Raw genomic sequence first — 14208 nt, forward strand, 5'->3', positions numbered from 1 at the left:
AAAGAAAAAGAAAGAAAACAACAAATAAAAAGAAAGAAATGACGAATACAGTGTTAGAACGCTGCAGTACTGTCATAACTGAAAAGACAACGCTAACAGGTAGAAACTGGAGCACTGTACTCACTCCACGGCACGGGTGTTAGTGTTCCGGGAGACACGAGGGAGGCAGGCGCGAGATGCGTTGCCTGCAAAGAAAGAGAGGAGAGAGGTGAGGCGTCAGGATTTTTGCAAGACTGGGCATGCCTTTCACTGGTACATTCTGAAACTCTGTCTGTTTTTTTTTTCTCTTTTTTCTTCTTTTCTCTTTTTCATGTCTTATTTCAAGTGGTTTTACTGTGCATATAAAAAACATATGAACGAAATTAGAGATGCATTTTCATTATTTTTTCAACGTATCCTATACATTTTTCTGGCCTTGGCTGTCCTAATTGACACGTAAAAAGTATATACAATAATAATGATAAAAACACTAATATACGATGCACTATATTTTTTGAAAAGTAGAGAACTATACACCAGTCAGCTTAGAGAAAATGAACGCTGTACTACTTGTATTATCGCAACCTATACTACATAAAGACAACGCCAACAATAAGAGCGAATGTCCTTCCTTCCACACAAGTCACACACTGGGACAAAATTCCTTCGCATACAAAGAATCACTATCACATTTTAAGAGGTTCCAAAGAGAGTAATTCACACATTATGATACCGTATATAAAAGATTTTTTTGCCCACGTTCGTCCAATTGTCTATTACCTGCCTGTCAACTCCTGTCAGCTGTTTCACTGTTGCGCTTGATCTTAAGTAACACTCAAACCCATGTTAAAATGATTTGCACAGACACAGAAGAGACTAAAGAATCGACAAGAGTTTGATAAGTCTAGTACCGTGTTTTCTAAGTGTCAATAAAAAAAAAAAAAAATAAGAGTAACTACGGAAAAAATTGTGCAGCAGTGGAAGAGATGAGGACATGAGGGTGCAAGGACGCCCGCCAGCCACAGCCAGCCAGCCAGCCAGCCAGTCAGCCAATCCCTCCTCCCCTGCACGCGCTACTCTTGCTCTGACTCGCTAAAAGTACAACCGAACGTGAAGTATGCAACACATTTTTTACATTTTGAAGGGCACAATAAATAAACGAAAACGGGATATATCGGGGGGCAAAACAAAATTGTGTACTGTCTCCCCTGTCCACGTTAACTCTTTACTTCCCCTCCCCCCTATCTCTCTCTCTCTCTCTCTCTCTCTCTCTCTCTCTCTCTCTCTCTCTCTCTCTCTCTCTCCGTCCTCCTCCTCCTCCTCCTGCTCCTCTCTTCCCTCTTTCAGGCAACACCAAAAGTTCTATGTAGAGTCCAATATTTACACTACTGAAGGGGACACTACTGTAGGTACGTACAGATAAATAAACTCACGACTAGTAAATGAAATAGAAATAGCTATGGAGAAAAAAGGAAAGAGAAAAATACATACAGTTAACCTAAACCCCACCAAAAGAGAGAGAGAGAGAGAGAGAGAAGAAAAAAAAAAAAAGATACACGAGGTTGCTGCCTGCCTGCCTGCCTGCCTGCCTGCCTGCCTATTTACCTGCCTGCCTGCCTGCCTCGAATCCTACCGTCCATACCTACGTGTCGCAAAATACGTCACTACTTCATCGTTTCTGTTGAAAAAAAAAGTGATTTGGATGTGGAAACGTTTGCCAGCACCTCACCCTCCCTGCACCAGCGCGACAAACGTTCCCCCTTATTGCCCCACTCTCCCTTTCCCCTCACCTTTCTCTCTCTCTCTCTCTCTCTCTCTCTCTCTCTCTCTCTCTCTCTCTCTCTCTCTCTCTCTCTCTCTCTCTCTCTCTCTCTCTCTACTGTTCAACCACTGGTAGGAATGAATGTCGGAATCTAAGAGAGAGAGAGAGAGAGAGAGAGAGAGAGAGAGAGAGAGAGAGAGAGAGAGAGAGAGAGAGAGAGAGAGAGAGAGAGAGAGAGAGAGAGAGAGAGAGAGAGAGAGAGAGAGAGAGAGAGAGAGAGAGAGAGAGAGAGAGAGAGAGAGAGAGAGAGAGAGAGAGAGAGAGAGAGAGAGAGAGAGAGAGAGAGAGAGAGAGAGAGAGAGAGAGAGAGAGAGAGAGAGAGAGAGAGAGAGAATTTACACACACACACACACACACACACACACACACACACACACACACACACACACACACACACACACACACACACACACACACACACACACACACACACACACACACACACGCCCGGTAGCTCAGTGGTTAGAGCGCTGGCTTCAAGCCAGAGGACCGGGGTTCGATTCCCGGCCGGGTGGAGATATTTGGGTGTGTCTCCTTTCACGTGTAGCCCCTGTTCACCTAGCAGTGAGTAGGTACGGGATGTAAATCGAGGAGTTGTGACCTTGTTGTCCCGGTGTGTGATGTGTGCCTGGTCTCAGGCCTATCCCAAGATCGGAAATAATGAGCTCTGAGCTCGTTCCGTAGGGTAACGTCTGGCTGTCTCGTCAGAGACTGCAGTAGATCAAACAAACAAACAAACAAACACACACACACACACACACACACACACACACACACACACACACACACACACACACACACACACACATCAACACTTATCAACGATGCTCTCGTCCACACCTCCCACCGCTGGAAGTATGTGGACGACTGCACCGTGGGCTTACCAGTCAACAACACCAACCCAAACTTCTCAGCACTTCAGTCCACTCTTAAGCAACTACAGACGTGGACGGAGGACAACAAAATGACCATCAACCACACCAAAACCGTGGTGATGCACATTTGTACCTCCACAGCAGCAATCTTTCCTCCCCAGCTATCTGTGGGCCCTCACTGCAGCACCATGCTTTTAGGTGTCTTGGTGGACGATCAATTATCATGGAAGGAGCATGTTTCCACCATCATCAGGTCAGCCTCATACAAGATCTATATGCTGCGCCGACTCAGGTCCCTGAGTGCACCGGCAGATGAGCTGAGGGGAGTGTACCTCACCTTTATACTCCCTAAGCTCATGTACGCCTCCCCAGCGTGGTCCTCCTCCCTGAACCTCACACAACGACAACAGCTGGAGAGGGCTCAGAACACCAGGAAGCCTTGGAAAAATTTGGGAAGGGCTGCTGCATCATCCACGTCTCCGCCACCTGCTACCCACAGACGTGTTTCTCCCTGCCCGCGCCACCCGACACCAGAATCGCGTGGCGCCCTTAAGAGCACCGCGCACTGACCGGTACCACCTTAGCGCGGTGCCCACTATGGTGCGAGCCATAAATAAATAAATAAATAAATAAGTAAATTCTAGGTTAAGTTATATCAATAGTAAGGTTAAGCATTTCATTGTTTTAATGTTCCCCCCCCTGTACATTTTCAGTGTAAATTTTTTTGTTGCACTGCCAAATTAATAAACCGTATATTATTATTATTATTATTATTATTATTATTACACACACACACACACACACACACACACACACACACACACACACACACACACACACACACACACACACACGGCTGGAGATCCTGTAACACTTCATATACTCGAGCAAATTACCTGAGAGCAAGAGGGGAGCACCTGAGTATAAGACTATAGAGTGCTTACTTTTCCTCTTCCTCCTCCTCCTCTTCGCCAACTCTCGGGAGGTGGCGAGCCAAGTTTTGTTTCCTCCGCGCCATTAGCAGACTCTTAATGCCAACTCCCTGCCACCCAACTGTCACCATTCTGCCTGCGAGGAGCACTGCCCTTTTCTCCTCTAATGACCTTTCTCAAGTAACCTTCTCCACTTCCCTGCATTCTTTATTATGGGGATATAAACACATGTGAGGACGAGGGTAAGGACACATATACTTGATACTCACCTTCTTGTCAGAACATACTGATACATATTATAACACAAATCTTAAGTAATCTTCTTTTCTATTTCACTGCATTCTTCATTGTAAGGATAAGGATTAAGATATCAAAGGACGAAGGTACTAACAGACATACAGACATTCCCTCGGCCATTTATCTATTCATTTATTATTTTTGGGAGATTCTCAGGTGAGATGATGAAAAAAACACATTCACACACGAACCTACGTAAACAAAGGAACAAAAATAACAACCCTAAAACACACACACACACACACACACACACACACACACACACACACACACACACACACACGGGGCTACGTACGAAAGAAACGCAAATTAGTGAGGTTTAGCAAAAATGTTCGGCATGTCCGCATCCTCAGACGACTCGCGAAAAATTTGTACTAATTAGGAATCGACTTGCGTTGGATCTCAGCCGCCGGTCCACCTCCATGCCTCAGCCGCCGTCAGCCCGCCGCCGCCAGCCTCAGTGTGACTCGGGCAGTGGTGGAGGAAGGGTGTGCGCACTGCATCCTTCGCCGCCGCAGTGGACACCTGTCAGGATCCGTCGAGAAACATAGCGTTCTGAAATATTGAAAGCACACCCCTGGCTACCGATTTCCGAGTCTTTGATAGTTGTAAGAAGATAAGGAATTAATCTAATCTTTAAACGTGGAAGAGGAAATAGTTGATAAAGAGATTATACTGTTATTAGTGACAATGAGAGACTGGGAGAGAGATGGAGAGAGTGAGAGAGCGCAACGCATCTCTGTGAGTCGAGGCATTCACTGAAACAAGAGACAATCACCCGCTGCTCCTGTCAATGCGCTGTATAATTAGTACATACAACAAAGTGAAGGCAAACATACGTCCTGATTGAAAGCAAATATCTCGTGGACGGGAAAGAATAGAAGAGGAGACAGACGAGCACAGAGACAGGGACAGGCAAAGGCAGGTGTGCAAGTAAGGTGCAAAAAGGTAAACAAGGAAGGAAAATTAAGGTTTTTCAAATTAGTGATGAAGGAAATTATGAGGTTGATGGCAGATGAGAGGCATGGAAGGCGAGGAGGAGAAGCAAATCAAGGTGGATGAGAGGAAATTAAGAGGTTCAGTGAGAGGTGAGGGAAATAGCAGGTGATTTGGGAAAGAAATTAAGGGATATGGAAATAACCTAGGCAGGAAATTAAGAGTTGAGTGACATGTGAGGGCCATAAGGGATGAAATGGGAGGGAAAATCAAGGAGTTAGAAAATAAATAAAGCAGGATATGAAAATGAAGAGATGAAGATGGAAAACAAATTCAAGGCAGGGATATAAACAAAGAATTAGATCACTTAACAGATGAATAGGAAAAAGTAAAAAGGAATAATAAATAAATAAAAGAATATGATAAAGAAAAATGAAAACCCAGAATTTATGGCACGTTTGAGGTAAAGAAGGAAAGAAGGTCAAGGTTTTTATGTCCTGGCCTATAACGCCTGTAGATAATTTGAAGAGTTCTGGAAGCAGTGTTAAGCTTTTACCCATTAAAGGCGCAGGCAATCTTATTATAGTGGTACCCATATAAGGACCCATATCACCGCCCAAGCGCATCTTTGGTGTAATCACCTAGAACAAGGGTATCATGGTGACATGTACGTAACTTCAAACCACTCGACAAAGGTTGTACTTGGTGGGATTCGAACCTACGCGTGGTGAGGGCAATACGTGAGAAAGGAGAAAGAGAGTTACAGTAATGCAAAAAGAAAGAAAACAAAAGGTAGAGTGATAGATAGGAAGGAGAATGAAGACTAGAGGTAAATAGGAAGGAAAAGATAAGATGAATAGATAGAAGAGAAAAAAATGAAGGTAGCGAGGATACATAAGGAAGAAAAAAGAAGAGAATACACAACGAAGGGAAAATAAAAGAAATAGAAGAATAGGAAAGGGAGGAAAATGAAGGGTAAAGGTGACGAGGGAAGGGATATAATAAAGGGTCTCTAGAATGAACACGTAGGGAATGGAAATAAAGGGTGAGGGAATACATAAGGAAGGAAATGATAAGGTTGGCATTAGTGGCGCAGCGACACGAGAAAGTTTATGCATAACGCCGCTGAATAGAGACATAATTCCCGCTTCTAATGGCTCGGTGCACGCTGGAAATGTTTACGTGCGACGGTGTTATCAGGGAGGGGAGAGCTATTCACACTGATAAGACAACTGTGTGTGTGTGTGTGTGTGTGTGTGTGTGTTCCTATGTATCAAAAGGCTCTGTCTGTTTGTTCCTTCGTCCACGAAAATCAACACACAGGAGCTACACGAAAGAATGGAAAAACTAACACACACACACACACACACACACACACACACACACACACACACACACACACGGACAGAGGAAATGCTACAAATCAAATAAAACTTTCAAGGACTTTCTCTGGTTCTATTTCTTATGGCAGAAATCTCTTATATATATAGAAATGGAGAGTGAGGAAAAGACAGGAGAGGGAGAGGGATCGGGAAGAGAGAGGAAGAGAGGAAGAGAGTGAGGAGAGAGGAAGAAATGCGGCAGAAGATGAGAGGAAGGAGGAGGAGGAGGACGAGGAGGAAGAGGAGGAGGAGGAAGAAGAAGAGGAAGAGGAGAGGGGGAGGTGAAGGTCTTGCTTGATTCGATGTTGGGAAAGGGGAGGTCAGGGAAGGGAGGGTGAGGGGAAGGTGAGGGGAGGATGAGGGGAGGGAAGGAAGGAGGGAAGGACCAAGGAGGATGAGATTGAGAGTTCAAGATGAGAGAGAGAGAGAGAGAGAGAGAGAGAGAGAGAGAGAGAGAGAGAGAGAGAGAGAGAGAGAGAGAGAGAGAGAGAGAGAGAGAGAGAGAGAGAGAGAGAGAGAGAGAGAGAGAGAGAGAGAGAGAGAGAGAGAGAGAGAGAGAGAGAGAGAGAGAGAGAGAGAGAGAGAGAGAGAGAGAGAGAGATTCTAGGTAATAAAAAGAAAAGTGTGAAAAACGTCACGTGAATTTCAATATCTTTTATTTTCTCACTGAATTTATCATGATTATTTTTCAGATTTTTTTTTTTTTTTCTAGATTCTCTCTCTCACTCTCTCTCTCTCTCTCTCTCTCTCTCTCTCTCTCTCTCTCTCTCTCTCTCTCTCTCTGTGTGTGTGTGTGTGTGTGTGTGTGTGTGTGTGTGTAATGACTTTCTAGCCCAAATTATTCCTAGTCTTCTTTTTATACATACATACACATACTTCACACATACATGAATACATGCATACGTATATACATATCACTATCATCATCATCATCATCATCATCATCATCATCATCATCATCATTACCATCATCATTACCAGCAGCAGCATCCCATCATCATTATGTAAACAAGGAATGATGAAGAAAGAGAAAAAAGAAAAGAAAAGCAGTATAGAAGAGAAAGAGGGCAGAGAGAGAAAAAAGAGAGAGAAGGAAGAGGAGGAAGAGAAAAAGTAGGAGGAATCTTATGTGCCTTTACGATACAGGAGGAGGAAGAGGAGGAGGAGGAGGAGGAGGAGGAGGAGGAGAAGGAGGAAGAGGAGGAGAGTAGGGTTTCCACTTCCTCTATTTTCATAAAACAAGGTTACTGAGGCCAGAGAGTGGTCTGTGAGGCCATCTCGGTGCCGGCCAGCATATGTGATTGTTTGGTGCATGGCTGTGTCAGAGAGAGAGAGAGAGAGAGAGAGAGAGAGAGAGAGAGAGAGAGAGAGAGAGAGAGAGAGAGAGAGAGAGAGAGAGAGAGAGAGAGAGAGAGAGAGAGAGAGAGAGAGAGAGAGAGAGAGAGAGAGAGAGAGAGAGAGAGAGAGAGAGAGAGAGAGAATGTATGGCTGGTCTGAATGTCTGGTCCATTTCGGAGTGAACTCTTCCTAGTGTTTTCTTTTTCTCTCTTTTTTCTGTCTGTTTCTTTTTTTCCTCTTCTTTTTTTTTCTCGTTTTTCGTTTCATTTTAGTTTCGTTTTGTCGAGAGTGGACGACCAAGCGCCGGATGTTGGAAATGGGATTATTGTTGTTGTTGTTTTCCTTGTTTATTTTTGTCGTTGTTATTGGTGTTGTTGTTGTTTCTAAAGCTTGTTGTTGTTTTTGTTATTGTTCCCTGCTGACCTTAGAGGCATAACTAGTTTTTTTCCTCCTTATCAACATCACAACAACTGTCATCACCAACACTACCGCAGCAGAAGCAACACCAAAACCACCACTATCCTCACTGCCATCACCATTACCATCACAATCACACCATTACAACTATCGCTATCCTCCACCACCTGCACCTCTTCCTGCTCGACCTCCTTCTCCTTCTCCTCATCACCATCATCTTCACCTTAATCACCACCACCACCACCACCACCACTACCACCACTAGCCCTCTTCACCTCATCCACACTCAAATTCCTACAGTAATAACTACTATAATAACTCACCTGACATGTCCCTGTGTGTGTGTGTGTGTGTGTGTGTGTGTGTGTGTGTGTGTGTGTGTGTGTGTGTGTGTGTGTGTGTGTGCGCTTACTTTGTTCCGTGCCGATAACTTTTGGACCGCCCACTCAACTCAGCATGCAAATGAAGGAAGTGTTTATGCCTCTCCTACACACACACACACACACACACACACACACACACACACACACACACACACACACACACACACACACACACACACACACACACGCACACAGAAACTTAATACATACACCTGCTACCAACTCTTTATCAAATTCACTCACTCACTCACCTTAACCCATTCTTCTTCTTTTCTTTTTTCATTGCGCTACTTTTCTTTTCTTCATTTCGTTTCCTTCAAGCCGTGACAAAAACTTATGAGATCCGGTATCTTAATGTGAAAAATGCGAACTCAAACACGTGGCGAGCAGTAGGGGGAGGAGGAGGAGGAGGAGGAGGAGGAGGAGGAGGAGGAGGAGGAGGAGGAGGAGGAGGAGGAAGAAGGGGAGGAAGAGGAGTAGAAGGAGGTTGGAGAATAATTGAAAGGAAAGAGAAAAAGAGAAAGGAGATGGGAAGGAAGAGAGGAGAGATTAGGTAAGAAAGGAAGAAACAGAGAGAGAGAGAGAGAGAGAGAGAGAGAGAGAGAGAGAGAGAGAGAGAGAGAGAGAGAGAGAGAGAGAGAGAGAGAGAGAGAGAGAGAGAGAGAGAGAGAGAGAGAGAGAGAGAGAGAGAGAGAGAGAGAGAGAGAGAGAGAGCACCAGGTAAGAACAAATCCATGCCTGTAAATTAAAGGCGCAAAAATAAATATATATCACAGCATTTCCAACATTTCCGCGTAAGAGAAGAACGAGAGAGAGAGAGAGAAAAAAAAAACATACGAAAAACGAGTAAAAAAAAAAAAAAAAAAGGAGGGAAAAAAAGGAAACGTGTATGCAGTAAAATGAATGAATAAATATACTCCAAGTGCCAACATTAATCCTCTAAAATACACTATTAGTCTCCACAAGCGCCGAGAAAAAGAAGCAATGAGAGGAGAATAAATAGGAGACGGCGATGATGAAGGAGGAGGACGAGGAATAGAAGGAGAAGGCGAGGGAGGAGAGAGAGAGAGAGAGAGAGAGAGAGACGACGTTCGCTTTGTTATTAGCATTACAATTCTTTTCATTCACGAGCCTCCCTTCCCCTCTCATCTGCTGCAGGATTACTACTACGCAGGAAGGATTATTACTAAGGCGCCGAGTGTGCGAGAGAGGGAGTGTGGACGTGTGGGAATAGCAATGACGTGAGGAGACGGAGAAAAACAGTACAAATAGAGACAGTATTTTAAGAAAGGGAATAAGGTGACACTGCTACTACTGATAAGGAAACTAAACAAAGGAAAAGAGACGAAACTATTAATATAGACACTGTGAAGGAAGAAAACAACAGAAACACTACCATTAATGCTACTGATGATGAGGACAATGAAGGACACTATGAGGAAAAGACGAAGGATGACTTTTTACTAATAGCAGCAGTGTAGATAAAAGGAAAAAGACTAAGATGACAACACTTAATAATAAGAGAGATTGAGTGAATAAAGGACAAGACAAGTATAGGTCTCTTGCTGAAAACAAAAGGCAATTTAGTTCAAAGAGAAGAAAAAAAGGCTGAAGATAAAAGAAAAGGTGAAAAGAGGAAAGGAAAGGTGAAAGCAGGAATAAGTAAGAGAAAAATCGAATGAAGAGAAGAAATGGAATGCAAGGCGAAAGAAAGGAGAATAACATATAATAAATAAACAAGGTGTGTAAGTCAACAGAAAACAGGTAAGAAGAGAGATATTGGATAATAGAAAGACAAAAAAAGAATATAACAAAAACAATACTATAAATAAACGATAAGAAAGAATAAAGAGAATGGAGAATGGATTTGGGAGAAGAGAAAAAATATATAACTAGCAAAAAACCCAATTGTAATAAACACTAACAATGAATAGCTACGAATTGAAAAAGTGAAGAGAGAGAGAGAGAGAGAGAGAGAGAGAGAGAGAGAGAGAGAGAGAGAGAGAGAGAGAGAGAGAGAGAGAGAGAGAGAGAGAGAGAGAGAGAGAGAGAGAGAGAGAGAGAGAGAGAGAGAGAGAGAGAGAGAGAGAGAGAGAGAGAGAGAGAGAGAGAGAGAGATAGGAAAATAAGTGAACCAGCTAACAAAAAAAAAAACTGCAATACTGAGAAAGGAAGAAATAACCAACCACACACACACACACACACACACACACACACACACACACACACACACACAGAGACGAATGAAGGCTGCAGCGACCAGGGCAATCAGGACTTGACCCAGAGCACCTGACAGCCATGTGTAATATTTGTCCGGCACTGCAGACGCGCACACACACGCACACACACGCACACACACAGGGCTGGTGGTGACGTGCTGAGCCAACAAGGGAAAGTGCTGCCTCCTGCGATATGCCTCCACGGAACGGCCGAACACAAGTGGAACACTGATTCACGATTTGATGTAAGAGAGGAACGGTAGAGACAGCTGGGACACACACTCGTTCATACACATACCTACGGACGTACATATATTCTGACACACGTATATATATATAAAGGGCAAGGAGGAAGTTAGGCAGGTTAGTAGTAGAGAGAGAGAGAGAGAGAGAGAGAGAGAGAGAGAGAGAGAGAGAGAGAGAGAGAGAGAGAGAGAGAGAGAGAGAGAGAGAGAGAGAGAGAGAGAGAGAGAGAGAGAGAGAGAGAGAGAGAGAGAGAGAGAGAGAGAGAGAGAGAGAGAGAGAGAGAGAGAGAGAGAGAGAGAGAGAGAGAGAGAGAGAGAGAGAGAGAGAGAGAGAGAGAGAGAGAGAGAGAGAGAGAGAGAGAGAGAGAGAGAGAGAGAGAGAGAGAGAGAGAGAGAGAGAGAGAGAGAGAGAGAGAGAGAGAGAGAGAGAGAGAGAGAGAGAGAGAGAGAGAGAGAGAGAGAGAGAGAGAGAGAGAGAGAGAGAGAGAGAGAGAGAGAGAGACGGCGCTGTTCCGAGTGAGTGAGCTGGACATGAGGCTGAAATAGCAGGGTGTATGTGAGTGTGTTGAAGAAGTTCTGGAAAACCTTTACCGGACAGAACATTTTAGCAGAACAGTTACAGGTGCAGGACTTCGGAACAGGCTTTAAAGTGGCACGTTAGCACCACCACGCACGCACGCACGTACACTGACACACACACACACACACACACACACACACACACACACACACACACACACACACAGCTAAACATACACGCTGAATTTTTTTCTTTAACAAATATGATCGGAAAACAATATATTTAGAGAAAACAATTATTAGACAGATAAAGCAAAATATTATAACAGCAAAAGTTGACGAGAACAATAACAACAACAACAACAACAACAACAATAACAACAATCTTGAAGCCACATACGAAACCACACACAAAAAAAAAAACTCTGGAAAACCAAAAAAACAATCACAAATACTTGAAAAAATAAAGGAAAGATAAAAAAACCCATCCACAAAAGACAAAATAAGAGAGAAAGAAAAAAATATAAAGAAAACGACGAACCAACGGCAAAAGAGAAAACGAAGACGACAGAAGATTACCTCACCACGGCGTCGCCACACACGCACAGGAGGACCCCGCGGAACACCTGTCCTGCGGTCCCTGAGCAGCGCGGGGACCACCACCACCACCACCACCACCACCACCATGGCCCCGACACTGTGGCACGCCTTCCTCTGGCTCCTACTGGTGGCGCTGCAGGGACCGACTGGAGGTGAGTGAGGGAGTGAGTGAGTGATAGATGAATGGATGGATGGAGGGGGGGAAGGAGAGGGAGAGGAAGTAGTGGAGACAAAAGATAAGTTAATAAAGGAGTAGAGGCAAATATTAGGTGCGTAATGGAGGGAAGGAAGATAAATAATGAGTTACTGAGTGTTAAGTAAGAGGAAGATATTAAGTTAAGTAAGTGATGAATTGAAATGGAGGAAAGGAAGGATAAATGGATGAATAAGTGGATAAATAGATGAATGACAGGAAGAGTGGATGGATGGAAAGAGAGAGAAGAGAAGCATGAAGGGAGGCAGAGGCGTGAGTGACTGAGTGAGTGAGTGAGTGAGTGAGTGAGTGAGTGAAAAGGTGAGAGGCTTCTATTCTTCTTCCTTACTGATATTTGAATGACATTTTCATTTTAGTTATCTGTTCTATCCTTTCATTTTCTTTCTCTTCCTTTACTTTGCTTCACTCCGAGTTTGCATTGTTGGCTGTCGTTGTGATGGTTGTTGCCTGTAACTGGTTGTGTTGTCCGTGTGATTGTGTTTTCTTTCCATTTCTGTCTTTTTTCTGCCTGTGTGTGTGTGTGTGTGTGTGTGTGTGTGTGTGTGTGTGTGTGTGTGTGTGTGTGTGTGTGTGTGTGTGTGTGTGTAGCGTCTCTCTCTCTCTCTCTCTCTCTCTCTCTCTCTCTCTCTCTCTCTCTCTCTCTCTCTCTCTCTCTCTCTCTCTCTCTCTCTCTCTCTCTCTCTCTCTCTGTAGCCCCCATCCATTCAGTGTGTTTTTATGCCTCGTCACAATGTATGCAAATGACACACTTCATCTTAACATTATGTAAATGACGCCATTTTGAATAACATTATTTATTTACGGCACCGTTAAAACTCACGCCAAAAAAACAAACAAACAAACATACAAACCAACAAATAAACAAACAAAAGGGAACGCAGATACACCAATTCTCAACAGACGAACGAGTTAATAAAGTAAAAATATGCGAAAATAAAAGAAATAAGACAAATGAAATTGAATGAGCGAGATTTAAGATGAGAAATGTTGATAAAGAAAAATAAGTCAAGAAAATATTTAGAGAAAAGTGAGGAAAATAAACTAAATATTTACCTACACGAAGAAAGGAGAAGAAAAATATAGAAGAAAGTGGCAAAAATAATGACAAAATGATGATGATGATGATAATGATAAGGATGATGAGTATGGTTTTAAGATAAAAAGAGAAACATATATTCTCTCTCTCTCTCTCTCTCTCTCTCTCTCTCTCTCTCTCTCTCTCTCTCTTAATATAACATCAAACACACTATAGAGGCTAGGAAAAGAAGAGGGAAAGTAATTTAAGGTTATTTAAGCTTAGAGAGAGAGAGAGAGAGAGAGAGAGAGAGAGAGAGAGAGAGAGAGAGAGAGAGAGAGAGAGAGAGCATAACTTCAAAGCACAAATATTGATCACTAAAAGACCACCACACTTACTGAAAAGCTCCTCTTCCTCTTCCTCTTCCTCTCCTCTTCCTCCTCCTTATCCCACTCCTCTACTCTCGCGCTTCACAACATAAGGCAGATATATGAAGCGCCTAACTCCCATAGAACCCAAAAGCGATTAAGTCTCATAATCTATAGGAAGGCTACCCTCCCATTTTTACAGCTGGGTATTTTGTTTTGTTTAGGTCGTATTAATTCTTGGCAGCGGCAGGAGTTATGTTCCGGATTACCATAAGGTTGTGATGCCATCCATTGCTGTGCGCGGCTCTTATTAGTCTGTGTGTGTGCGTGTGTGTGTGCGTGTGTGCGTGTGTTATGCGGGGGTTAGAGTATGTGTGGGTTAGTGGATGTGTAAGGAAAGGTTTTGAGTGTGTTGGTAAAAGACTGTTGGGGAAATCTTGAGTGTGTGTGTGTGTGTGTGTGTGTGTGTGTGTGTGTGTGTGTGTGTGTGTGTGTGTGTGTGTGTGTGTGTGTGTGTGTGTGTGTGTGTGTGTGCGTGTAAGAGGAGAGGGGTGTGTTTCTTCAGGATTAAGTTCGTGTTTCGTTTTTTTTCAGTATAAAAGTGTATACAATATTTATTTTTTTGTGACGGGAAAGCAAAAAGAAAAAAAGCAAAAGCAAAAGTCGT

The 14208-nt window shown here is 43.4% G+C and overlaps 1 protein-coding gene across 3 annotated transcripts in view; it reads left to right on the top strand.

The window, feature by feature from the left end:
• Positions 1-4377: 4377 nt before the first annotated feature.
• LOC123499993 (contactin-5-like) overlaps positions 4378-14208 on the top strand; it is a 73757-nt gene continuing 63926 nt past the window's right edge. Inside the window, exons 1-3 of one of the 3 annotated variants that reach the window (XM_045248556.1) lie at positions 4378-4513; positions 9520-10125; positions 11648-12096. In XM_045248556.1, coding sequence (XP_045104491.1) covers positions 12030-12096 — 67 coding nt within the window. In that variant the 5' untranslated portion in view covers positions 4378-4513; positions 9520-10125; positions 11648-12029. The remainder of the gene's footprint in view (positions 4514-9519; positions 10126-11647; positions 12097-14208) is intronic. The other 2 variants (XM_045248558.1, XM_045248557.1) reach the window with 2 other exon arrangements.

The sequence above is a fragment of the Portunus trituberculatus genome, chromosome 50 (genome assembly GCF_017591435.1).
Source record: "Portunus trituberculatus isolate SZX2019 chromosome 50, ASM1759143v1, whole genome shotgun sequence".
Classification (NCBI taxonomy): Eukaryota; Metazoa; Arthropoda; class Malacostraca; order Decapoda; family Portunidae; genus Portunus; species Portunus trituberculatus.